This window comes from Medicago sativa, chromosome 1 (genome assembly GCF_051527215.1).
Source record: "Medicago sativa cultivar Bolivia chromosome 1, Bolivia_mono, whole genome shotgun sequence".
NCBI classification, from domain to species: Eukaryota; Viridiplantae; Streptophyta; class Magnoliopsida; order Fabales; family Fabaceae; genus Medicago; species Medicago sativa.
Window position 1 is genome coordinate 76278524 of NC_140749.1, and position 25629 is coordinate 76304152.

Here is a 25629-nt window from a genome sequence, read left to right on the forward strand (position 1 = left end):
TTAAACAATAGTATTTTTTTATGATGATTTTTATTTGTACAACCATTTGTATGACAACTTATGATATAACCATAAATTTATACAAAAAAGTAGGTATTGACACGAATAATCTATTTTAATCATTTGTATGACAACTTATGAGTATTCTTTTAGCCACTCATTTAAATAATTTATTTTAATCATTAACCAGTCATTATTTTTGATCTAAAACAAACTAAAGACACCAATAACACCAAAACCAAAAGTCAATGACTCTCAAGTATTTTCCTAAATATTGTCACAAAATATTTGCTTATATATCAAAGTGAATTACAAACCACTTTTAGTGGCACATTTGTCATTTCCATCTAAATTTTGCATTTTTTTAAGGAAATTTTTTGCTTGATATGTTAAATAATCGAATTTATATTTTTACCATATAGTTGAAAAAATTTCAGATTTAATTGCAATAAATAAATTTATATATAAACCCAAAAATTAAATCCATTCCAAATTTCATACACAGCTCCGTCGTGAAAACCAACCAAACACCGTTACATTCCACCGTTGTTCAGAATCAAAACCCCTTTTCCAAAAAAGGAATTTTTTTATTATTTTATTTTTTCTATATAATCTAGAAACCCAATTTAATTAGTGATAAGAACGCACTTAATTCTGACCCAGTTAAAGATATTTTCTTTGAAAATTAATTTTTAATTAGATTCCATTTCAAACCCTAATTACCAATTTTGGTTTTTTTGATTCATTGCATTGTTCCCTATTAATGTTTCATTTCGAATGGAAATTGGTTTCTTTGCTGTTAGACCTATCATTGTAGTTGCTGCTTCACTATCTTCAACTCAATTCTTTTCTCAGGTATTTTTCTAATGACCCTTTTACCCCTTTCTGTGTTTTCTGTTGTTATTTTCATTTACTTTGTTTAATTCTGTTGGAAAGTTGTTAGCTTGATTTCTGTTATAGATAGATATTGGTTTTTGCTTTATGTTTTAATTTCGTTTGGGATTTCTGTTATAGAGAGATCTTGGTTTTTACTTTATGTTTTAATTTCGGTTGGAAGTGACAAGTTCTGTTTTAGTTTAATTAATTGTTTGTTAATAAGTTCTAGAAGCGAGAGGTCCCAGGTTCGAATCCATTAGGTGCCAACGATTCCTGTGTTGGGGCAGTCCACACAGAGCTTTGCTCTGGCTTCAATTGAGCCCCTGTAAGTGGACGGTGGGATCTGTCCCTCGGATTAGTCGGTCCTTGGGTTGGATACTGAGTTTTTGTTTTTTAAAAGAACAAAAAGAAGGGAACATGTTTTGAATTTGATGCAATTAGAACTGAATATGGATATGATTGCGAAATCTATAAGTAGTTTTGCAAATTGTGTTATATGATACGATGATAATCTTAATGATGAAGAATATGATTGAGACATACTTGGAAAGGAGTTGTATTGGGGGATGTTTTTTAAGGAGTTGCTTTTGTCCTTTTGAATTTGTGGTGCAGTAAATAGTTTTTTTTTTTTTTTTTTTTTTTTTTTTTTTTTTTTTTTTTGTTTTTGTGCTGTAGTTTTAGTTTGTTTGTTTGTTGTAGGGTGTTTTTCGAACATGGATTTGAAGAAGTGCAAGCCTTGTACTGGTGTTGCATCTTCGATGAATGGTGTGCCTTTGAGTGTTCCGAATCAGGAGGATGAGATGGCCCGGTCCCTCAAGGATATGGTGCCTGTCAAGACTGATGTGGATATAGACCTCAAGGAAGTTTACTTTTTAATTATGCATTTTTTGTCTACCGGGCCATGCAAGAGGTCTTTTGATCAGCTCAGGAGTGAACTTTTAGAGCATCGGCTTCTACCTAGAAGATATCATGCTTGGTTTTCAAGAAGCGGCGAGCCCAGTGAAGATGATGCTGGCGATGATGACGGCATCTCTTTACCTTTACATTACAACAATTTAATGGACAGGTATTTTTGTTGCCATTTTATTATTGTAAATAAGGTTAGAGTTTTAGGTGCAGCCATTCAATTTCGTATGTTTATTATAGTTTTGAAAATAGTGGCCATTTAGCATGTTTGTGAACTATTCTTGTTAAATGCAAGCAGAAATACATACTGAATCAGCCTGAAAACTTCTTTTTCCTTTCCATTTGGTTCATTATGTAGGCTGTTTAGTAGAGCTCCAACATCCACTATTTTAGCAATTTCATCACTCGCTATCTCTCAACATATGCTTTATTTAAGTTTTACTGGTCAGGTTGTTGAATGTCAACATATAGGTACAAGTATTGGTTGTTCTTTGTGGTTTAACCATCTATGAGTGGTTTTTCTACTCTTAATCAGATGGACTATCAACAAACTCGACCTTTAAGTGTCTACAAGGGACTAAACTAATATTTGAAAGAGGGTAGCTTTAGTCAATGCCATTACACTTGAAAGTTTCTTGTTATTTATTTAACATTTAGTGGCGGGTTTTATTTATTTACTTGGAGTTTAGTATCGGAAATGTTTTTACCTTTTTCAGTTAAGAAAAAGGAAAAAATGCTTAGAAATTGGGTTGGGCCTAACTTAACCTTTACAAAACCGGCTTGCAAGGTGAGGACTGCCCTCACTTAAACACATGTTCCCATATCTCATCCAATATGTTTGTAAGGGTGGGCAATCCTCATCTTACATGCTGGTTTTGTAAAGGTTGAGTTAGGACCTACCCAAATACTAAGATGGTATCGGAGCCTATTTATGATCAGTTGGACCATCTGCTATCAGGTCACCGCTCTCGGGTCACGCTCCAGATGTTCAATCCTGGGCGAGAGGACCGTGTCAAGAGTCCCACATTGAATGAAATATGACCTGAACATATGGTTATAAGTAGAGGCAGTCCTCACCTTACCAACCGGTTTTGTAAGGGTTGAGCTAGACCCAATCCAATTTCTAAGATGGTATTAAAGCCTATCCAATATCCGTTGGGCCACCTCTTATCAGGTCATCATTATTGGACCACTCAGTTCACGCTCCAGATGTCTAGTTCTGGGTGTGAGAGGTGTGCTAAGAGTCCCACGTTGTATGAGATAAGGTCTGAACATAAATTTATAAGCGGGGGCAATCTTCACCGTGTCTTCATTTGGCGATTATATTACATTGAAATGGAGGATGCTTCATATTTTAATCCAAATATATGTTATTTGGTTTCAAAAACTTTTCTCTCAAGCTAGTGATGGCTGCTTATTGATATTACATGCACGATGACTAATGTTGGTCATTTTTTGTAACTTAAGGTATCCTCATGTAGCTAAGGATCACCTGGTAAAGCTTCTGAAGCAATTAATGCTGAGTACAGCCCATCCTTTGAATGGAAAAGTAAATAGCCCTAATGCAGCGGATGTTCCCACTTTACTCGGAGATGGTTCATTTTCGCTTCTTGATGGTATGTGATATGCTACAGTAATCCACTTTCTATAGTTGATCATTCAAGCTAAGATCTATAATTTTTAACTTAGATACACTAAAAACAACATCTTAATAATGTCTTGCAATCTTAGGTTAGCATACAAATGCTGTGAGTTTGTGATTTATTTATATTTCGTATCTATAAAAGATTTTCTTTTCTCGTTCTCTATAAATTTGGAAAGGGATGTATTAATATGTTAGGGCTAGCTGTATACTACTAGTTCTGAAATGGTTATATCAATCCTTGTTTCAGTTTCTGCTTTTGTAAGAATTGACAATTGAATATATATGATGAACCCCAAAATGAACTTTGCTTCTGCAGAATACACTTTTTACAGGGATTATATTTTTTATACTCTGTCATTAACTAAAAACATATTTCTTCTTCTTAAAAAAAAAAACTAAAAACATATTTATGGAATAATGTGATATTGATATCTGTTTATCTTAATCCTTGTGTTTTTACAGTTGATAGAAAAACGACTGTTAAGCAGGTGAAGCTCCCTCCACTTTACATGCGTTGGCCACACTTGAAAGCTAATCAGGTTCAGGGGCTAAGTTTAAGGGAAATTGGAGGTGGTTTCTCAAAGCATCATCGTGCTCCATCTGTTCGCAGTGCATGTTATGCTATTGCCAAACCGTCTACCATGGTGCAAAAGATGCAAAATATTAAAAAGCTAAGGGGTCACCGTGTGGCTGTCTATTGTGGTATGATTTACTCATGTGCTAAATTTGCTATTAACATGGTGGCTTAATGGGCATACATTTATATGAATTCATCTTCAGTTGTTCTCATTAAAGCTATTGATTAGATGTAAAAGCCACATGACATCAACAGAAGTTGCCTCCAATGCTTTTTGCGTTATAAATGTTGCTTTCTCTTCGTGTAGTTTTGTTCTGAAGTTAAATACCGATTCCTCTAAAACACATATAACCAATTACTTCAATAGCTAAATTACGATTGGTGATATTTGAAAAATGGTGCTATCTCGCAGCCATATTTGATGGATCAGGGCGGTATGTTATCAGTGGTTCAGATGATCGTCTTGTCAAGATTTGGTCTATGGAAACTGCATTTTGTTTGGCTAGTTGTCGTGGGCATCGAGTGAGTCATGATTTTGAATTATGGAACTAATTTTGATATGTTTGTGTTTCTTTCAATATCATCTGATCTTCTCTTGTCATCATTGCATAAAACAAAGGGGGACATTACTGACTTGGCAGTAAGCTCAAACAATGTTTTGGTGGCATCTGCTTCAAACGATTTTGTTATTCGAGTTGTAAGTAGTGTTTTTTAATCTGTATGTTCAATTCAATCATGTAAACCTTCGGGGATTAAATTGATATTTGCTTCACAACAGTGGCGCTTACCTGATGGGATGTCAGTATCAGTTTTGCGTGGGCATGATGCAGCCGTGAATACCATTGCGTTTAGTCCAAGGCCAAATGCTGTATACCATCTGCTATCGTAAGTTCATTTTAAAAGCTACTGGTCCCCATTATTGCCTTTATATATATGATTCTTGTAGCTTGAATGTCTCATTGTTAATCTATTTTGTGCATGGATAATTGAATCCTAAATATTTTGCAAATGTCAGGTGTCGCACCATAGTTTAAATTTTTACTTGCAAACCCGTATTTTTTTTTTTTTGTGCGTATATGTAAAACTAAACTTCAATAATGTAACAAATGCTCATTTGATGAATTTAAATGCTCTTTTGCTTGCTGGTGGATCCCTTTGCACTAATCCAGTGGCTTACAGTTGAGTCTAGGTGTTTTTTCCCCTTACCAGTCGTGTGACAAACATATTCCGTAATTATAAGAGTACTGGCTTACTCTATCCGGTCTTGATTATGAGAAAAAACAACTGATTTCGAACTTATTAAGAAATTTAGTCCAGTGTAATTTTTTTTTTTTTGATCTTATAAAAAAACAAGTGTGTTCTCAAAAGTACCATTCATAGGAAGTCGTTTCATGTAAATACAAGAGCGAGTCATTAAAAAATAAAACTTATATCAATTGAAGAGTATTTTAGGAATGGCATTATTAAATAGAGTAAAAGTAGTTAGTTTGTTGTAATAAAAAGAAGAGTACACTAATGTTGTGCGAGATTCGCGGGTAACATAGTAGTGGCAATGATAATAAAAAGAAGAGTACAATAATGTTGTGCGAGATTCCTACTATATACCATATTTATCTGAATTTGGATACAGATTTTATAAAGATTTTGATTTACAAATTAACTATTCACTGCAATCCTTATTTTGTCCTACAATTAGATTAAAAAACGTAGTAAGTAGTTGTAATCGAAATAAACCTAATGGAGAGATCGACCCCTTAACACAGCTCCAATAAACTGAATCCTTCCTGACTGTTGATATGCCATGATGGAATCTGTAGCTGCAAAAACAAATATTTGCACCCTTGTTGGCCATGAAGTCATGAACTTAACCCTCCAGTTATTTACTTGTCATTATCAGGTTATTTTGATATATTTGATAGAAGAGCAGGTGTTCTGAAATAAAATACAAGGTAATCTGAAAAAGGAAATACAAACTAATGCTAATTATTGCACCTATAATTAAGGGTCAGTGATCCCTTTTCACAATTAAAAATATACAGATGATCCAATCTCCTGTTAGAACATCAGCTAGCTGATTTCCTATGGATACATATGGTGTACAAATTATCCCATCATCCTCTAACTTTTTCTTGATATAGTGTTTACCTACCTCAACATGCTTAATCCTATCACGTTCCATTGGATTATGTGCAATGTTTATTGTTACGGTATAGCCTCATAGGTCTACCCCACTCGATTTTTAGGTCAACCAAAATTATTATCGGCTTTAGGAGTTTGCAAATTCTTAATACTATATCCCTGAGTTCTGCACTTGATCTTTGCAAAAACATTATGAATCATGCTCATCCATGTTACCAAGTTTCCTCAAAGAAAAGTGCAGTATCCGGCTGTGGATCTTCTGTCATTTATGTAGGGATGGCAATGGGTAGAGTCTGGGTAGGATACTATAGTACCCATTTGCATACCCGCAACATCAACAACCAAACCTTTTCCCACTAAGTGGGGGTCAACAGTGGATCAAATTACCCATTGACATACCTGCATTTCGGAAAAATACCTGTACCCACATGGGTAGCAACTTCAATACCTGTGCCCTATAGGTAGTCAACAGTAGCCTATCGTGCTGGAGCGAATCGGCCACTGACCGCAACGGTGCCGGCAGGTGCGGACGCAGCAGAGTTTGCAAAATGTGTGCTGCGGAGCAGGCGGCAGTAAATTCCACAGATTACCATAATACGCCGTTAAAACTTGAGATTTTAAAGGGGTAATCTTGACATTTTGCATGCAAAACACTCCCTTCTTCTCTTACCTCTTTCTACGCGAACCCTAAATTTCCGTGATTGCCTTTTTTGTTTCCTTCTTCTTTCTGCTGCGACTGGCAGGATTGAATTAGTCACCACCCAAATTCGAAGATGGTATCAGAGCTATCTACGTTTCGTTGGCCCACTCACTAACGGGCCACTGGGTTCAAGCACTAGATCTCCAGTTCTGGGGTTAGGTGGATGTGTTGAGAGTCCCATGTTGGGTGAGATATGGCTTGAAAATGTGTTTATATAAGTGGAAAGTAACGAGAAATCCCTTACCTTACAAGGGTTGAATTAAGCCCAATCCAGATCCTAAGATTATCTATTCTCTATTTTAACTCTGTTACACTTACACCATTCAATAACTTAGTGATTTTTATCGATCCCCTGTAAACCTTGGTTGTGTGTCAAATCTTGAACAACGATATAATTAAAAACAATTGGTTCTTATTTTCATATATTTTAAATGTGTATATCATATTGATTTTTTTATGCATATATTTAGTGTTGAATAATTTTTACTAATCTAAATCTTATAGATACGATCTATATGTATTATAGAAACTTGCAATCTAACAGTCTGCATAAAATCATCTTATAAAATTTTACACTGGTTTTAAAATCGATCCCCTGGGTACATGTGCGTTGTGTAATTTCCATTCTAGTCCTCATAGTCTGCAATAATATCAGTTCTTATTCTGTTACTTGACTTTTATGACTTATGTGATATATAGGGCATCGGATGACGGAACATGTAGAATATGGGATGCAAGAAGTTCACAAAATCCATGCATATACGTACCGCGACCTTCAGATGCTATCAACGGTCAGATTATCGATTCTAACTTTGTCAATAGATCAAAACCCACTTTGGTTGGCCTAGTGGTGCTGGCTTGGGACCTTGGAGTGTGCTCCTCTCTAGGTCTTAGCCCCTCCGTGCCAATGACCCCTCGGATTCGTCAATCCTTGGGCCGGATACCTGGTTTTTTAAAAAAAAAAACCTTGGCAATAGATAAAGACTGGATTAAATAGATTAGATTCTAATAAAATCTAAATACAGTATAAAAGATCATTTTACTTTGAAACATATTAGTTTAAATGAATATTACATTTTAGAACCATGGATGGAGTTTACCATGTTTGGTTCAAACCAAAATTTATTCAAGTGTGGACATGCAAGTTGCTTAAGCCTTCTAGATCAATAGTTTGACCTGTTCACTGCCATCTTTTTGTGATATTAGGTTAATCTGATTCACTATAGGATTGCTTGAGGAATTATAAATTTTTTGCAGGGAAGGGAAATGCTCCACCAGCTAATCTACCATCTTCAAGTAATGCTCAACGAGGCCTTCAAATACTTTGTTGTGCATTTAATGCAAATGGAACTGTTTTTGTTACTGGTAGCTCTGATACTTTTGCCAGGGTATGCTTACTGATGCACTCTTCAGATATTTCCTATTCTTCCAATAATATAATTGGTCTTTTCTTGTTCAAATATCACATCTATTAAGATTCGAGAAAAATACTACTATTTAACAGGTATGGAGTGCTTGTAAGCCCAACACTGACAACTCAGAGCAACCACCAATTCATGAGATGGATTTATTATCTGGTCATGAGAATGATGTTAATTATGTACAATTCAGGTTAGTCATTGCTGTTATATCTTTTCTCATTTTGTTTTATTTTTTCTTTTGTAATGATTCTCACTGTCTTCGCATTGTTACCTCTATTTGCAGTGGTTGTGCCGTGTCTTCGAAAGTTATGACATCCGACTCTTGGAAAGAAGAAAATACACAGAAGTTCAGAAATTTCCGGTCAATATCTATCTTAATGATCATTTCCTTTAGTTATTATGTTTTTAACAAACTTGTTAGGGGTTCATTTAATTTCCTAATCACTTTGGATGCCTGATATTTTGTGCTTTTTTTAAAATAAAAATTGGGGAATGGGAAAATCATTATTAATGAAAGTGGCATTAATGACCATTTTACAACCGTCCATGACAGCATTTGCACTCCACTCCGTCCCTTGAGCTTTTTTTTTTTTTTTTTTTTACCAAACTTATTAGGTGTTCGTTTAATATAACTATTATACCCTGTTCTCATTCCTAATCACTTTGCATGCTGATATTGTGTCCCCTTTTTTTTAAATAAAAACTGGGGAATGGAAAAATCATAATTAATTGAAGTGGCATTTATGACCATTTTACAACTGTCCCTGAGGGCATTTACACTCTGTCCCTTGAGCTTACAAGACCAAACTCTCATCACTAAACTAGCACCTCATGGAAGCATGCTGACATTGTGTATTTTCAGGTATTCTCATGATAACATAGTTACCTGCTCTCGCGATGGAAGTGCAATTATTTGGGTTCCAAGATCTCGTAGATCTCATGTGAGCTCCTTTATTGTATTATTTTACCATTGACCTATGGTCTATTTCGTCCTTGAAGACATTTTTCTCCATTATATCTATTCCACAAATCCTTGGGCATCTTAGTGACATGCCCCCATGCCATTCCAGGGAAAAGTAGGACGTTGGATTCGTGCATATCATCTGAAAGTGCCACCACCTCCCCTGCCTCCTCAACCTCCAAGAGGGGGTCCAAGGAAGAGATTGCTACCTACTCCTCGCGGCGTCAATATGATTGTGTGGAGTCTAGACAACCGCTTTGTACTGGCAGCTATTATGGGTAATGTTCTTGTTCAAATTAATAGATATAATGGGGCATTGTGATGTTATTTGATTTAAACAGTCAATCCCATCAGTGGAAAGAGTTATGTTGCGTCTATGAATTTACACCACTATATTATATCGTATTTTTTTGTATTACTTAGATTGTCAAATTGATGACACCTTATATCTTTTTGGTGGTGGCCGGGGTTCGAACCCTGGACCTTGCATATTTGTCCCTACCAACTGAGCTAAGCTCACGAGGACGATGACACCTTATATCTAAATTCAAGTTGAACTTCTACTGTGATTATTACAATCTGATTTTTATTTTTTCACATTCTTTGAGAACATCTACCCATTTTTGGTACAGATTTGTCCTCGATATGTCGATTATTATCACTTCCATTTCTAGAAAAACATACTATAGAATTAATTAGTTGTTCATGGATCAAGGTTGTTTAAATACACTGTTTGAAAATCAAATTTTCCACAGACTAAAGCTGTCAAGTAGCACTGCCATGTAATATATATTTTGCTAAATTTGTAGCACTGGTTGATGCTGTTGCTTATATGGCAACACATTATATTGCTTCATGGGTCCTTGTTTTAGTATGCAATTGACATTGTACATTACATAACTCATCATCATTATGTTCTTATGATTGTCATGATAATACATCTTTATTTGTTTGATTTTGCATTCATTTGCAACTTAGCAGCACCTTTCCATAATTTCTATAGATAATTTAAGTTATTTCATAGTGGAGGCTTGCTTGAGCTGAGGACTTGTCTTTTCATCTCATAGATTGCAGAATATGTGTTTGGAATGCAGTTGATGGCAGCTTAGTGCACTCTTTGACCGGCCATACTGAATCTGTAAGCCCTGTCCTCTCTTACTTCCCCTCTTTCTGTGTGTCCTTCCTAGAGGTGGTAAAATGGACCAGCCGACTGTTCGGGTCAGCCCGAAATGGTTGGTTTTATCGGACCAGGCTAATAACCCAGGTTAAATATGGGTTCTCAAAATAGTGCCCACGTCCGACCTTAAGTGTGCTGTGGGCTTTTTGGGATCGTCCGACATATATATTTATTAAAGAAAAGGACAAAATTAAGATGCATTCCCGTAAATGTCTTTCGTATGGTTCTTTAATTAACTAACCATGATTTCTTCAAATCCATAATTTTCTCAACGTTTGTTATAACCACAAAAAGTGTATTTTAAGTTAAGAACCATACAAAGTAAATGCATATTTTTTTCCTAAAGAAAATTCAATTAATATTTTTATCTTTTGTCTTTAATTAAAATCTATTACCGTGTTTTTTTACTTTTGGAAAGATAGAATTGGTTTTTTGGTAAAAAAAAAAGTGAGAGTTTGCTTGCTAACTTACTCCCAAAGTGAGAGTAGACTTGCTAACTTACTCCTTCATGATTTTGGGTGGGAGTAAGTTAGCAATCCCCATAAATATATACTCCCTCCGTTGCCAATTATAAACAAATTTGACTTTTTAGGTTCATTCAATTAATGATGTATGTGGTCCATGTTATGAACCACATACATCATTAATTGAATGAACCTAAAAAGTAAAATTTGCTTATAATTGGCAACGGAGGGAGTATAGGGTAATATTATTTTCGGGAACAAATCACAATTGCATTTGATATTCTTAGGAATCTTTTTGAAATTTGTTTAGTTTAGAAATAAAAAATAAAATGGAGATAAACGGGGAGTTATTGCAAGTTATTTTGATTTCTATGGGAAGAAAAGATTCCCACCCTCTATTATGGGAGGGTAAGATAGAGTAATTATGTAAAATTTTAATCCCAAGAATAAATAATATTTGCTAATAATTGTAAACTCTGTACCAAACATGAGAATGTCATATTCCCAAGTCTACTTTCCTTATAATAATCTTAGACAAACACCCTATCATGCTCGGCTAATCTGCTCCATCAGTAAACATACTAAATATTTTATTGTTTTTGCTGGACCAACATAAAATTGAAATATGGTCATACACTCGTACTTTTCTGGTTGGATTAAATTTAAGCCTCTTCTCATTTTCTGTCGTAATTGGGATACTCATCATTCTATTGTGATGTTACTGAATGCTGAGTTTTTATTGGTTGGCAGTCTTATGTTTTGGATGTTCATCCTTTCAACCCTCGGATAGCTATGAGTGCTGGGTATGATGGTCGAACCATTGTGTGGGATGTAAGCTTCTCTTCTTGCATGTCTTTAGATCCTGAATAACATGTACTAACAATTTCTTTGTAAAACATAAATCAGTTAATGCGTTTTGGCATATTCTTTTTCTAGGTATATATGTTAGCATGTTCTTTGTAAAACATTATAATGTTTGTTGTAAAACATTTTCTAATTTATGCTTTTTGGTACGTTCCTTTTCTAGATATGGGAGGGCATACCTATTCGAACATACGAAATTGGACGCATTAGATTGGTTGATGGGAAGTTTTCTCCGTAAGTGATTTTATAACAGTTGTTACTAATAGAAAATTTTAGTTGCCTATTATTATACAGTATACATTTGATGATTTCCGCGTTTATCTTTATCTTTTTATGCACTGAGATTTTGATTTGTTACATACTTTGATAATACTTAATGAATTCTTCCGTATTTCCCTTTCACATATTGCGGGATTTGTCTTTGGCAATGAGATTATATAACTCTAAATTGGTTGCATGTAATTGTTTTGATTGATATCCTGTCAAGAAAGCATGCTTAGTTTGTTAGTCAAAGATTTATATATTTTTTTCTTTTCAATCTAAGACTGTCCTTCATGCAAGAAGCTTTTGAGCTTCGTGTATGCAATTCATGAGCCCACTTCGAGCTGTTTGGTCAAATGCTACCTAGACACATGTTTGTGGCAATGGAATGATGCTCAGTAGTAACCAGCATGTTTGGTTACTTTGTTATTCTTTTTAGGTTAATAGAATTGATTCTAGATGTAAACAACAGCCATGTCTTTCCCACTAGGTAGGTAAAGGGGGCATATGCATGGATCAACCAATCTATTAGGTCCAAAGATAGACCATTTACCACATCTTTGTTGATGGTTTTGACATGTTTTTCCTTGTTACTCCTCCAGCTCTAAGTATTGGACCATCCTCCATTTAATCAAGCATCATTACTGGCACTTTTACAGGTTTTCTTGGTGCACGTCCTAACCCTAAGTCAAAATTCTATCATTTTTTTCGATAATGACGGGGTGCCCCAATTGTACTTCTAATCCTATCTTGTCTCATGTTACCATTCATCCATCATAGCGGGGCTAAGTTTACTTTCTTGTAGATTCACATACTCCCTCCATCTCTTATTAAGTGTCCTCTTTAGAATATTTGTGTGTCTCAAACTACTTGTCACTTTAGAGTATGAAGAAAGTATCAATTACTTTTTCCAACAGTACCCATTTCAACCACCCATACATTAATTTGTCTTTCTAACTAACTGCTCCACTCGCTAATTAATTAGGTTTTTAGCTGAGAAATTTTTTTTCATCTTGGAAACTACTACATCTAATCATTTCTTTAGAGGTGTGAAACGACACATAATGTAAGCCGGAGGGAGTAATTTTAAATTATATGCCTATTGCCTATAATTATACTTCAAAAGTAATCGTACTTTACTATCCAAACACAATCGTACCAAACTATCTTTTGACTTCGAAGTCTTTGCCATGTTACTAGAAGTTTGTGGGTTCAAATCAGAAAACCTGCCCCTTGAAAGCGCAATGTAAGTATGCATATATATGATCCGCATTGGGTTCATTCAATCTTCCATAGATGTGCAAAAGTGAATTTGGAAAGTTATATTATTAAGCTGAATGTGGAAAAAGTGCATCCCAACACTAATATAATATGAATGCTTATACAAATCTAAACCGAATGGGCCCTCTAGCTTGTGCATAAATTCAACTTGCAATTAGGGTTGTAAGTAGTAACTTCTTGACCACTTAATCGCATTGGCTTTGATACCATGTGAAGACTTATGAATTCTGTTGTATTGGACCATGTTTGATATATCTCATTCTCATCTTAGAAAGACCTTTAACTGTCGCTTCTCTCTTTAATAAATGCATGATGATTATGAATCTTGTCATATAAAATATGTAGCTTGTCCCTTGTTCATCAGTTTGGCTAACAAATATTCTTAATTTGTTGTCATGAATAGTAGTCTAGTTGTGTAGATTCATACCAACAGTGAGCTACCTTTGTGCAGTTGAGATCGAATAGATATCCAATTTAGTCCCTGAAATTGTAGAACTATATCAACCTTGTCCCCCACATTATCAGTATTAAAAAATGATATATGATATTGCAATATAGGTTTGTCCCTCCGTTTGTATTTGCAGGGACTATAATTAAATTATGGGCTAAAAACATATTTAACCCTTAAATTAAGTTAGCAATGTCAGAGATGAATATGAAACCAAGTTAATAATGTCAGATATGCATTTAATAAAAGATCCAGATAGAGGGACGAACGTGATAGCATTTTGCAATTCTAGAGAGTATTTTGAAATATTGATAATGTGGGAGCTAGGTTGATATAGTGCTATTGTTTAAGAAAGGATTATACTATCAACACACTCTTTTATTGGTTGATATTCATGTGGGTCCCACTAAATTTATGTGGGGCCTAAATGATTTAGTGGAATCCATTTGAATTTCAATCAATAGAAGAGTGTGTGTTGGAAAGGGTGTGTTGCTAGCACCCCTCTTTAGAGATAAACTTGGATATTTACTCGGTCAAGATCCTCTTTGATGTGTATATTGATTGGTTCAAAATAATCACATTATATTCGCTGCTTTGTGTGTTGATGAAGAAATTCTGTAGGCTTTACACTCACCTTGCTGACGATGAGTGTTCCATGTCATAGATTTTATGCTTTATAGTGTCCATCTTTGATGAATCAAGAGTTCTGAACATTTAATAGAATGTTGAAAATATACTTTTCTGTTCATTTTAGGGATGGAACATCAATCGTGCTTTCGGATGATGTTGGACAGATATATTTTCTGAGTACAGGTCAAGGCGAGTCTCAGAAGGATGCAAAATATGATCAGGTTGTCAAATAGTGCACACGCTCACACACACACACACAGATATATATAGAGAGAGGGAGAGAAAGTTGTATCTACAACAAATTAATTTATGCTGTTGTCTCTTTGATTTTTACGGCAGTTTTTCCTTGGTGATTACCGACCCCTCATTCGGGATGCTCAGGGAAATGTTCTTGATCAGGTTGGGAATCATCATTGTGCTCTTTTTACTTTTTTATTTTGCCATCATAGTTGAATTGATAAATCTAATATCTATTTATTGGCATTTCCATACAATCTAAATCTAAACTGATGTTACACTGCTGTAGGAGACTCAACTTCCACCAAACCGAAGACACGTCCAGGAACCTCTATGTGATTCTAGTATGTTGTGGATAGAGGAATGCTAGCAACACTCTTTTCAACACTCTCTCAAACACTCACTCTCTTATTGGGTGAAATCAATGTATGTCCCACCACTTTATGTGGGTTTTATTTTCAAAACGTAGGACCCACATTGATTGAAGCTAATTTAGAGAGTGAGTATTAGAGAAAGTGTTCAAAAGAGAGGTTTTTTTTTTTTTTTTTTTTTTTGACGTTCAAAAGAGTGTTCAAAAGAGAGTGTTGCTAGCACTACTCGTTGTGGATATTATTCTTAATTTCTTGCTGCTTTATTTGGATGTAAATGTCTCTTATCATAAATAATTTAATTACCAGCTATGCTGCCATATCCTGAACCTTATCAGAGTCAATTCCAGCAACGTCGTCTCGGTGCTCTTGGCATTGAATGGAATCCTTCATTAATAAAATATGCTGTTGGTCCAGTTTTTAGTGTTGATCAGGATTTCCAGGAGATACCTTTGGTTGATTTAGAAGGAATGCTTGATCCACAACCTGAGTTCTTGGATGCTTCCATCTTCTGGGAGCCAGAACATGACAACGTCAGTGATGATAATGACTCCGAATACAATGTGAATGAGGATAACTCTAGTGCAGCTGAGCAAGGGGTTGTTAGCGCCACCTCTTCTAGTGATTTAGAATATAACGAAGGTGACTCTAATAATAGGGATGGTTTTAGAAGATCAAGAAGGACAAACCATGGTGTTGGAGTAAGTAGTGTATTTATTTTTGTTTGTTTAATCTTTAATTATAACTTGTCATCTAATCTTAGTGGTTCTCAGGTTGAGGGAATGATTTCTTCTGGAAGGCGTGCTAGGAAAAGGAATTTGGAAGAGTGCAATGGTAATACTTCTGGAAATAACAGAATTAAGAAATCCAAAGGAAGCTCAAAATCAAGAAAAAAGAAATCTTCCAAAGCTAAGACATCGAGACCTCAGAGAACTGCTGCGCATAATGCTCGTAATATGTTCGTTCAAATTGGCGAAACATCAACTGATGGGGAAGACGATGATTCTGATGATGAATCATCAGACAGTTTTCAAGATTCAGAAGATTTCAGTGAACCTGAGAGGAAAATCCATAATAAGCGCGAAGAACTTAAAAAACCCCTATTGGAAGAGTCTGCCAATGCATCCAATACACCTCCATATTCTGAATCTCAGGCAAATCTTGAAAGTAGACCGAGACTGGTTCTAAAGTTATCACTTCGTGATTCTAAGAAGAATGTGTCTTTAGAGGATAGAAGATTTGCATGTGAGAATCAGGCTGATATCGTATGTCAGTCTTCCAGACCCCAACCCCTAGAACGTGTACAAAAAACTTCGCCAGAAAAAAGTTTTACGGGCCCAGACGCTAATGGTATGTCAGATGATACTAATGCTAACCTTCCGGAATGCCACAACAGAAATGAAAATGCTATAAGTTATCTGGATTGTCATGAGGGGCACACAGATCAGAGAAGACACAAGTATGAACTTTCAAGATCAGGGGATGCTTTGCTGACTGATACTGAAGTTAATGGTCATCCTGAATTCAATGCCATTGGGTATGCAAAGCCTGATAAAAGTGTTCAAAATATATTTATGACACCGCTTCATTTTAGTTATTTGGTAACTTCTTCAAACTCAAATTCAAATGTTTTTTCTACCATGTTTTGCAGGAAATCAGAACATATGACCAACAAGCTAGAGGCTGACAGTAGCATGGTTAATATAGAGCTATCTGATTTTGATAATACAGCTAAATTTTCATCCCTTGAATCTTGGGGGATGGACAACCATCAACAAATTGCTGATGGCCCCATAGCATCTGGTTATGATAGGTTGAATGATGGTGATAAAGGCCGATCTAGATCTGATAAATGCACGGAGGACTCACAGGAAAACAATGAAGTTGTTAACTCAAGCCACACTCAAGAGGTCAAAATGAAAGTACCCTTTAAACCAACAAGAATAATTATAAAAAAGAAGCAGCCTCCAGAAGACATTGCAAATCCCTCCAAACTGAAAGTTGGAATTCCCAAGTCAGATTCAGTTGGTGCTAGAAGTGATGTAGTCTCTGGAAATCCCGCTTTTACAGGGCCTGATCGATTAACAGAAGCACTAGAAGGGGGAGATGGCACTAGTACAAGTTCCCCGCAGCTACTGAATTCATATTTTGACCAGAGAAGTTATAATCATGTCCATGAAAGGAATAAATCACATAAAAGGGAACCAAATCCTAATGGTTTTGGGTTTGATCTTGGAGAAAATGCTTCCATTTACAGCAATCAGCGCGACTTAGGAGTTGATTTATCTAATGTTGTCAGCGATCCTATTCGTCGACCACGTTCAATTAGGATGAAAACAACTTCTGAGGAGCCAAATGCTTTCAACACAAGGGTTAAAATTCGAGGGGGCCAAAGTTCAAGGGGCACATCCAGTCGGGAAGATTCTTCTATCAAAGTGTCTGATGAACTTCATCAAAGCACAAGGTCTGCTAGAAACAGGTCTGATGTATATATTGCCAATGATCCTGGTGCTTTAATTCGAAGTATGCCAAATCACCATGTCAAAAAGCTGTCATGGCTAATGCTGTCAGAAGAGCACGAGGAGGGTTACCGTTATATTCCTCAACTTGGGGATAAAGTTGTATACTTGAGACAGGTAGTTTATGTTGTTATGATTTTTTTTCCTTATAAATCATACTATCTACTTTGTTTTGGAATGCAAGTTTCTGCAATATGTTTCTTGGTTTATATTCTTGAGCATTTTTTGTTGTCAGGGTCATGAAGAATACGCAGAGTCGTGTACGATGTCTGAACAGGGTCCATGGATATCATTTCAAGGACTAAGGGCTGTTGAAATTTGCAAGGTTGAAAAGCTTGAGTATGCGGAGCTCCCAGGTTCTGGGGATAGCTGCTGCAAGCTCTGGCTTAAATTTGTGGATCCTTCTTCACGTGTGTTTCGAAAATCATTCAAATTAATTTTACCTGAGTTGATCAACTTCTGCGATTTTGTTATTGAGAAAACATTCTATGATGCTGCCATGAAAAGAAATTGGTCTCCAGAAGAAAGATGTAGAGTATGGTGGCGGAATGAAGACGGGAAAGGTGGAAGTTGGTGGTATGGTCAAATCGTTGCATTGAAGGCCAAATCTGATGAATTCCCCGACAGTCCTTGGGATAGGTTTAAGATTGAGTATGATACTGATGATCCAACAGAAGATCATTTTCATAGTCCTTGGGAACTAAACGATCCTGAGGTTCAATGGGAGCACCCCCACATTGATCATGAGATCAGAGATAAGCTGCTATCTTATTTCACTAAATTATACCACAGGGTGAGTTGACATGAAGTTCCATTTCTCCTAGCCTACTTGTTTTCCTCCTTTAATTAGGCTTGTTTAATGTGTGTGCGCGCGCGCGCGTGTGTGTGAAAAAGTTTGCCATTCATTTTTTATTTCAAGAATACAAGAGTGACATGTATCTTGAAATCAACTTTTGGAGTTTGGGAGGCTGGAGGAAATCAGATGTTAACCTCATTATTTTTCTCTCTCTTAATCCAGGAGAAGTATGATTTCCAGGCACTGAACCAAGTAGCTGAGAGGACGGACTTTTGTAACAGGTACTAAAACAAGTTTGCAACTTGGCAAAACTCATCTGATTCATATTTCTCTCTGGAAAAATAAATTAAGCAAAAAGAAATGACAGCAATAAAGAGACAGTTTAAATTTCAAACTTCTAATAATATGTCTTTGGATTTGTGCTACAGGTTTCCTGTTCCATTTTATCCTGGACTGATTCAGCTAAGGTTAAAAAATGACTACTATCGGAACGTGGAAGGCGTCAAGCATGATATCATGGTAATGCTATCAAATGCTGAAAAGTTCTCTATAGTTACAAAAAATAGTAAGTTGCAGCGCAAGGTCGAGCGAATATCAGAATGGCTTGGAAGGAAACTTGAAAGGATATAGAAAGCCCAAAATGGGTTATATAGGTTTCTTCTAACATTGGTTTCCATTCTTTTATCCAATTTTGAAAAATTAATTGGTCTTTATGCAATGGTTTTGTAGAATGCACAAGGCCATAGGTGGTGGTAAATATTAGTTGTTACCTGTGTATATTATTATATATACAGATCATCCTTTTGAATACTACAAGTGTTGTACTCAGTTACAATAAAAAAAAAGTGTTGTATTCAGTTCAAGACATGGCTAATTGGCTTTATAATGGTGGTTTCAAATCTGAAAGTGTTGGACTTGTTGGTTTCAGCATCCTAAGTTTCAATAGAAAAATATTTTCGAAGCAATAAAATCATTCATTTTCTACTTGCCACTGTATTCAGCAAGTTACTTTGAGTTTGAGATTGATGCATTTGTTTGACAGTGTGCATGGTAATCTTATCTTATACATTTACAAATAAGGGTTTCATACGTCCTTGATGCCTATAAATAAATACATCGTATTTAAGATTTTCTTCAAACAATAGTTTTTTAAATGTTTTCCGTTAGCATTTTTTATATTTTCTTGGCTTAATTGTATTTTTGGCCCCCTATCTTTCCAAAACTTGTGGTTACAGCCCCCTAACTAATTTAAATACCAAACAGCCCTCTAAGTATTGAATCTTTGACAGTTTTGGCCCCCATTGCTGACGTGGCAACCTAAATGAGGTGCCACGTGTCATTTTTTAATTTTTTTTGGCCTATGGGGGCCAAAACTGCCAAAGATTCAATACTTAGGGGGCTGTTTTGTATTTAAGTTAGTTAGGGGCTGTAACCGCAAGTTTTGAAAAGATAGGGGGCCAAAAGTGCAATTAAGCCTATTTTCTTTTATGCCAACTCTTGTGTAACATTCTAATCTTCGAATGATTTTCTGCAGTCTTGTTTATGACATTACATAAATCTCCCAAAATTTTAGACGTTTTTAACAAGTGATGAATTAAATATGAATTTTAAGCATTTGCAGCTTAACAATTCATATTTAATTCATCGCTTGGTTAAAAAGTTTCAACTTTTTGCTGGTGAGATTGTTATAATAATTTATACATGTTTACTAAAAAATCATTTCAAATTAGTCTTTCAATGTTGCTAGTAAATATTTTCTTTATAGGGACTAATATGACAGTAAATATTTATAGTGGCTGAAATGATATTAAGTATATTGAGGGACTGATATGACAGTGTTAACGGAACATTGCAACGTTAGAGACCATTTTGACTAATGTAGTGCATAATCATGAAATATTTTAGAATAATTTTAATACACTGAGAGACTATTGTGACAACTCATTATATTGAGTTCCTCAGTGTTCCTTTTTTAAGACACTAATACGAAGATAGTTAAGCTAACAAAAGAAAATAGAGATAAAATCCATCATATTGTGATTCTAAGATTTGTACTGAAAAAACACATTGTACTAATCACCAAATATGATTTTAAATAACCCGAGTAATTAAATTCGTCTCATGTGTGCCTTTTAGTTTTTTTTTTTTTTGAAAGAATGCGTGCCTTTTAGTTTTAAAATTATTGTGTTTTGAATTATATATAAAAAATATTCTATGTGTAAACGGATATATCACTGTTCTTAATTCCTCAAAAAAATCATTGTTCTTTTTTTTTTGAGTAAAAAAAAAATCATTGTTCTTAATTAGTTAATGTTGTGTAACTTTTTGAGGGGAACTTTCCTTCATTAATTGTTCATGATATATTTTTTAATTTTATGAATTACTACTATAACGTATTTATATGACCTATTTTAACGTATATGAGATATGATTATATCATTGTTCTTTTCCTAGTTATTTGTATATGAGAAGTATAACACATGATATATTTTATTAAGATTGTGTTATTTTAACATAAATTTAATATTAAATTTTTGAAAATGCATTAGATGGTTGACAAAATTCAATATTAAATTTAATATTCTAATATGTAGAGTAGATGATTAATAAATATAGGATTAAATATGTTTTTGGTCCATATAAAATGGGGACTTTTTAAGTTTAGTCCTTACTTAATTTTAATAGTTCTTTTAGTCCATAATTTTTTTTTTCACTCAGTATTCGTCCCTACTCAAATCAAATTTGTTTAATTTATGCTTAAACTCTTGAGTTTTTGAACAATTTTTTCGTAGACATTTTAAGTGTAACGCCCATTTCGATTATTTAATTATTTTAAATGAGTTTTAAGATATATTTATATGAATTATGTGATTTTAGAGAATTTTATGAGATGTTGTGACTTATTTTATTATTTAATAAAATAAGATTTGAAAATAAAATAAATATTGAGTTGTTGGGCTGTTTTGTGAATTTAGAAAGTTTGGTGTAGAAATATATTTGTTATTTTGTGTAGAAATATATATGTTATCTGGTGTAGAAATATATTTGTTATTTTGTGTAGAAATATATTTGTTATTTGATGTAGAGATATATTTGTTATTTGGTGTTAAAATATTATATACATACATATTTTGATGAAATATGCTATTATGTGTTATTTGGTGTATGAATATTATTTAGTGGGAGAATATATTTAGTGGAAGAATATATTTAGTAGAGAAATATAATTATTAGAATAAGTAGATTTGGGGGCTGAAATAGAAAGAAGAGAGTTATTGCGCCTAATTAGATTTAAGAAGAGAAGTTAGTATTATAAATAGAGGAGATATTAGGTTGAAAGACTAACATATGTAAAAAAAAAAAACAAGGATTTGGAGAAAACAAGGTTCAGAGAGAATAGAACAAGAGGAGAGAAGAACCAAGAGAAGGGCTGCCAACGATAATTCTAAGGTAAGGGTGAGACTATCATTCGGTAATATTAAGTCTATAATTCTGAATTTGCAATTAACATGTTCTAGGATTAGTTTGTGAGAATTTGCGAATTAGGGTTCTGAGAGAGAATTGATGATTAGATGATGAGAAGTTGTTAGATTGATGTAGAAATTGTGTACAAACCTTAGATAATCCATGGGTAATCGTAATCATAAAGCTTGAAGTGAATTTATGTTATTCTTGAAGGTTTTCATGAAAAATGGGTCAAATGGTGATTTTTGTTGAAAGGGTGTTTTAGTTCAAGTTTTATATGGATTTAGGTGTCTTTTCATGTTTAGAAACGTTTAAACAAACTTTGGGACCAAATTTGGGCTTAGGGGATTCAAAATTGGGATTTTGGGATGAAAAATGGAGTTTTCCCGAGAGCTATCTCTGACAGCATTCTCTGTTTCATGTTTTTGCATCTTTTTCACACATTTCAGTTTTGAATTGGTTTTAGGTGTAAACATGAAAGTTGTAGGTATGCATGTTAGCTTTCTAATGCCGTTGGTTTGACTTCAAAAAGATTTATAGAACTTGAGTTATAGTCAAATTACTGCACGTAGGTCACAGTGAATTTTTATGGACTTTCAGCACAACTTTTTCGAATTTAAAATGAAAACTGGTATTGATCGGCACAGAATTGGTCTTAGGCGTAAACGTGAAAGTTTTAGATAATTTTGTTTGCTTTCCAGTGGCTTTGGTTTGACGTGAAAATGATGTTTGGTCTTTGAGTTATGATGAAAATACTACAAGGAGGTCTTAGCAAAATTGCACAGTGACAACATTCTCTGTTTCATGTTTTTGCGTTTTGTTCATATGTTTATGTTTTGAATTGATCTTTGTTGTAAACATGAAAGTTGTTGATAATTGTGATATCTTTCCAGTAGCCTTGGTTTGACATGAAAATATGTTGTGCATGATTATTTATGTTCTTACAAAGATGCATGATGAATTGTTGATACTTGAATACGATGATATATGATGAATTGTTGATGTTTGAATACGATGTTATATGATGAATTGTTGATGTTTGAATATAATATTAATGATGATCTGTGAAGTTGTTATAAGATGATTTAATGTTGTTACAGATGATATATATAATCGTATATGCATTGTGTGTTATTATGATGCTTATGTTGATGCGATGTTTAAGATGTTGATGTTTATCGTTTGATGCCGTTGTACCATGATACTAATATGATATGAATTAATATGTGCTGCATATGTTGCTGTTAATCTTTATTAAGATGTAAATGTCGGTCTAAGTCAAAGAGTTGTAAGATGTTCATGAAGTTTCTAAGACGTAAGATGTTGAGTACATGCACTCATTTAAAGATGAGGGCTTATGCCCTGGAGCTTTTGCTCAACGACGACGAGGGCTTATTGTAACGCCCTCCTTTTATTTAATTATTTTTATTAAGTTAGAGTCTATTTATGTGATTTATTTATTTATATGAGGTGTTAGTATTTTATTATGTGGCATTATTCTATTATTTATTAGAATATGATAATTATTAGAGTAAGTAGATTTGGAGGTAGTTTTGAGATTAGATGTCTTTTTATGATTTAGTCGATTTATTTTGATGAGTGATATTTTGTTATGTTATATGTTGGTATTTACTATAATAATATATATTTGTTAGAGATATATTTGTTATTTGGTGTAGAAATATATTTGATATTTGTTAGAGATATATTTGTTATTTGGTGTAGAAATATATTTGTTATTTGTTAGAGATATATTTGTTATTTGGTGTAGAAATATATTTGTTATTTGTGAGAGATATATTTAATTTAGAAATAAATAAGAATATGAGGATTATTAGTGTGAGTGGAATTGGGGGTTAGAATAGAAAGAAGAATAAGTTGTCGGGTCTAAATAGATTTGGGAAGAATATTTTAGTATTATAAATAGAGAAGCTTAGGTTAGAAAGAGTTTACCGGAAACCGCTTTTTGGAAAAGAGGAGAACAAGAAAGAAGAGAAGAGGAGAGAAAAGTCAAGAGAAGAGGAGAAGACCTTAGGAAAGAAGAACGTTGCCGCTGATTCAGGAATTAATCTAAGGTGAGGGTGATACTATCTTGCATTAATATTAAGTTGTTAAATCATTAGATTACATCTAACAAGTTGGGGAGAGTTTGTGAGAATTTGAGAATTAGGGTTTTGAGAGAGATTTGATGATTAGATGATGAAAACTTGTTGAATTGATGTAGAAATTATGTACAGACCTTAGATAATCCATAGGATGATTATTGGAAGTAGTTTTGAGGTTAGAACCATGAGATTAGGTGAAACTTGGAGAAAATCTGCATTCAGCCCGAATTTTGATATTAAAACTGGAATTGATCGGTGCCGAATTGGTCTTAGGTGTAAACACGAAAGTTGTAGGTATGGATGTTAGCTTTCTAATTCCGTTGGTCTCACGTCAATAGGATTTATAGAACTTGAGTTATGGTCAAATTACTGCACGTAGGTCGCAGTGAACTTTTATGGACTTTCAGCACAACTTTTTCGAATTTAAAATGAAAACTGGTATTGATCGGTACAGAATTGGTCTTAGGCGTAAACATGAAAGTTTTAGATAATTTTGTTAGCTTTCTAGTGGCTTTGGTTTGACGTGAAAATGATGTTTGGTCTGTGAGTTATGATGAAAATACTACAAGGAGGTCTTAGCAAAATTGTACGGTGACAGCATTCTCTGTTTCATGTTTTTGCGTTTTGTTCATATGTTTCTGTTTTGAATTGATCTTTGTTGTAAACATGAAAGTTGTTGATATTTGTGATATCTTTCCAATAGTTTTGGTTTGATATGAAAATATATTGTGGACAATTTATTATGTTTTTACAAAGATACATAGTGAATTATTGTTGATGTTTAAATATGATGTTATATGAAGTTGTTTATGATTGATGAATATGATGTTTTAAGATGTTGTTTATTATCATTTGATATTGTTATATTATGATATGACATGAATTATTTATGTGATCCATATGTTGTCAAGATGTTAAGATGTTAAGACGTTAAGATGATAAGAGTTGTTAAGTCGTCAAGTCGTTATGAAGTCATCAAGTTATTAAGATGTTATGTTGTCAAGATATCAAGATGTTAGGATGTCATAGATGTTCATGAAGTTGTCTAAGTTGTAGGAAGTTGAGTCCATTGCATACTCATTAAAGTTGGGGGCTTTAGGCCCGGCAGCCTTTGTGCTCAAACTACGTTGGAGGCTTTAAGCCCGGCAGCTTTATGCTCACATGTTGAAGAGCCTAATTACGCTCATTTATGTTGTTGAATGGTACCACATGCATTTGCATATCAAGAAGTTTTAAGATGATTTAAGATGTGAAGTTGTCGAGTTGTCAAGTTGTTAAGTTGTCAAGATGCTAAGATGATTTGAGATGTTAAGAGTTACATAGTCGAGTTGAGTCGCATTGTCGAGTTAAGTGAGGTTTGATTATGAAGTTTGATTGTGATTTGATGATGATGTTTGTTTATGAAGTTGATTATGAACTTGATTATGAAGTTGCTTTCGATAAATGCTATGTTTTGATAATGATACTTATGTGAATTATATGATGATGCTTACGATTATATTTGGTGTTAGATATTGATGCTTATGATCATGATTTAAGATAAGATATTTTATGAATAATAATTGAGATTACTTGATGAAGTATATGACTAATGTAGGAAGGATAATGACACTAGTTAAGGAAGTTTAAGTTATTAGATATGATTAATGAATTATAAGATGTTTAAGTTGTTGAATGTACTTTATATGATTTATATGCTTAATATTATTGTTTGAGAAATCTCACCCCTCTGCTTGGAAATGTTGCTCTTCGTATGGGTAACTTGCAGGTAACCAGGATTAGTTGCAGT

The 25629-nt window shown here is 34.2% G+C and overlaps 1 protein-coding gene across 1 annotated transcript; it reads left to right on the forward strand.

The window, feature by feature from the left end:
* Nucleotides 1-497: 497 nt before the first annotated feature.
* Nucleotides 498-19176, forward strand: LOC146957532 (uncharacterized). Its single transcript, XM_085736962.1, has 25 exons — nucleotides 498-855; nucleotides 1576-1942; nucleotides 3250-3398; nucleotides 3890-4129; nucleotides 4417-4526; nucleotides 4624-4701; nucleotides 4783-4889; nucleotides 7543-7634; nucleotides 8101-8231; nucleotides 8348-8454; nucleotides 8548-8625; nucleotides 9127-9205; nucleotides 9335-9503; nucleotides 10293-10363; nucleotides 11617-11697; nucleotides 11894-11964; nucleotides 14475-14571; nucleotides 14690-14749; nucleotides 14877-14931; nucleotides 15265-15656; nucleotides 15729-16492; nucleotides 16607-17591; nucleotides 17710-18267; nucleotides 18493-18551; nucleotides 18699-19176. Exons 2-25 carry the CDS (start codon nucleotides 1590-1592, stop codon nucleotides 18898-18900), a joined length of 5088 nt encoding a protein of 1695 aa, XP_085593088.1. The 5' UTR covers nucleotides 498-855; nucleotides 1576-1589; the 3' UTR covers nucleotides 18901-19176.
* Nucleotides 19177-25629: the final 6453 nt, after the last annotated feature.

Excerpts from the sequence above, each read along its gene's own strand:
- LOC146957532 (XM_085736962.1), top strand. The coding sequence starts at position 1,590 with ATGGATTTGAAGAAGTGCAAGCCTTGTACTGGTGTTGCATCTTCGATG. Across the intron at positions 4,130-4,416 it reads CCGTGTGGCTGTCTATTGTG|CCATATTTGATGGATCAGGG; the intron begins GTATGATTTACT and ends GCTATCTCGCAG. Across the intron at positions 4,702-4,782 it reads ACGATTTTGTTATTCGAGTT|TGGCGCTTACCTGATGGGAT; the intron begins GTAAGTAGTGTT and ends GCTTCACAACAG.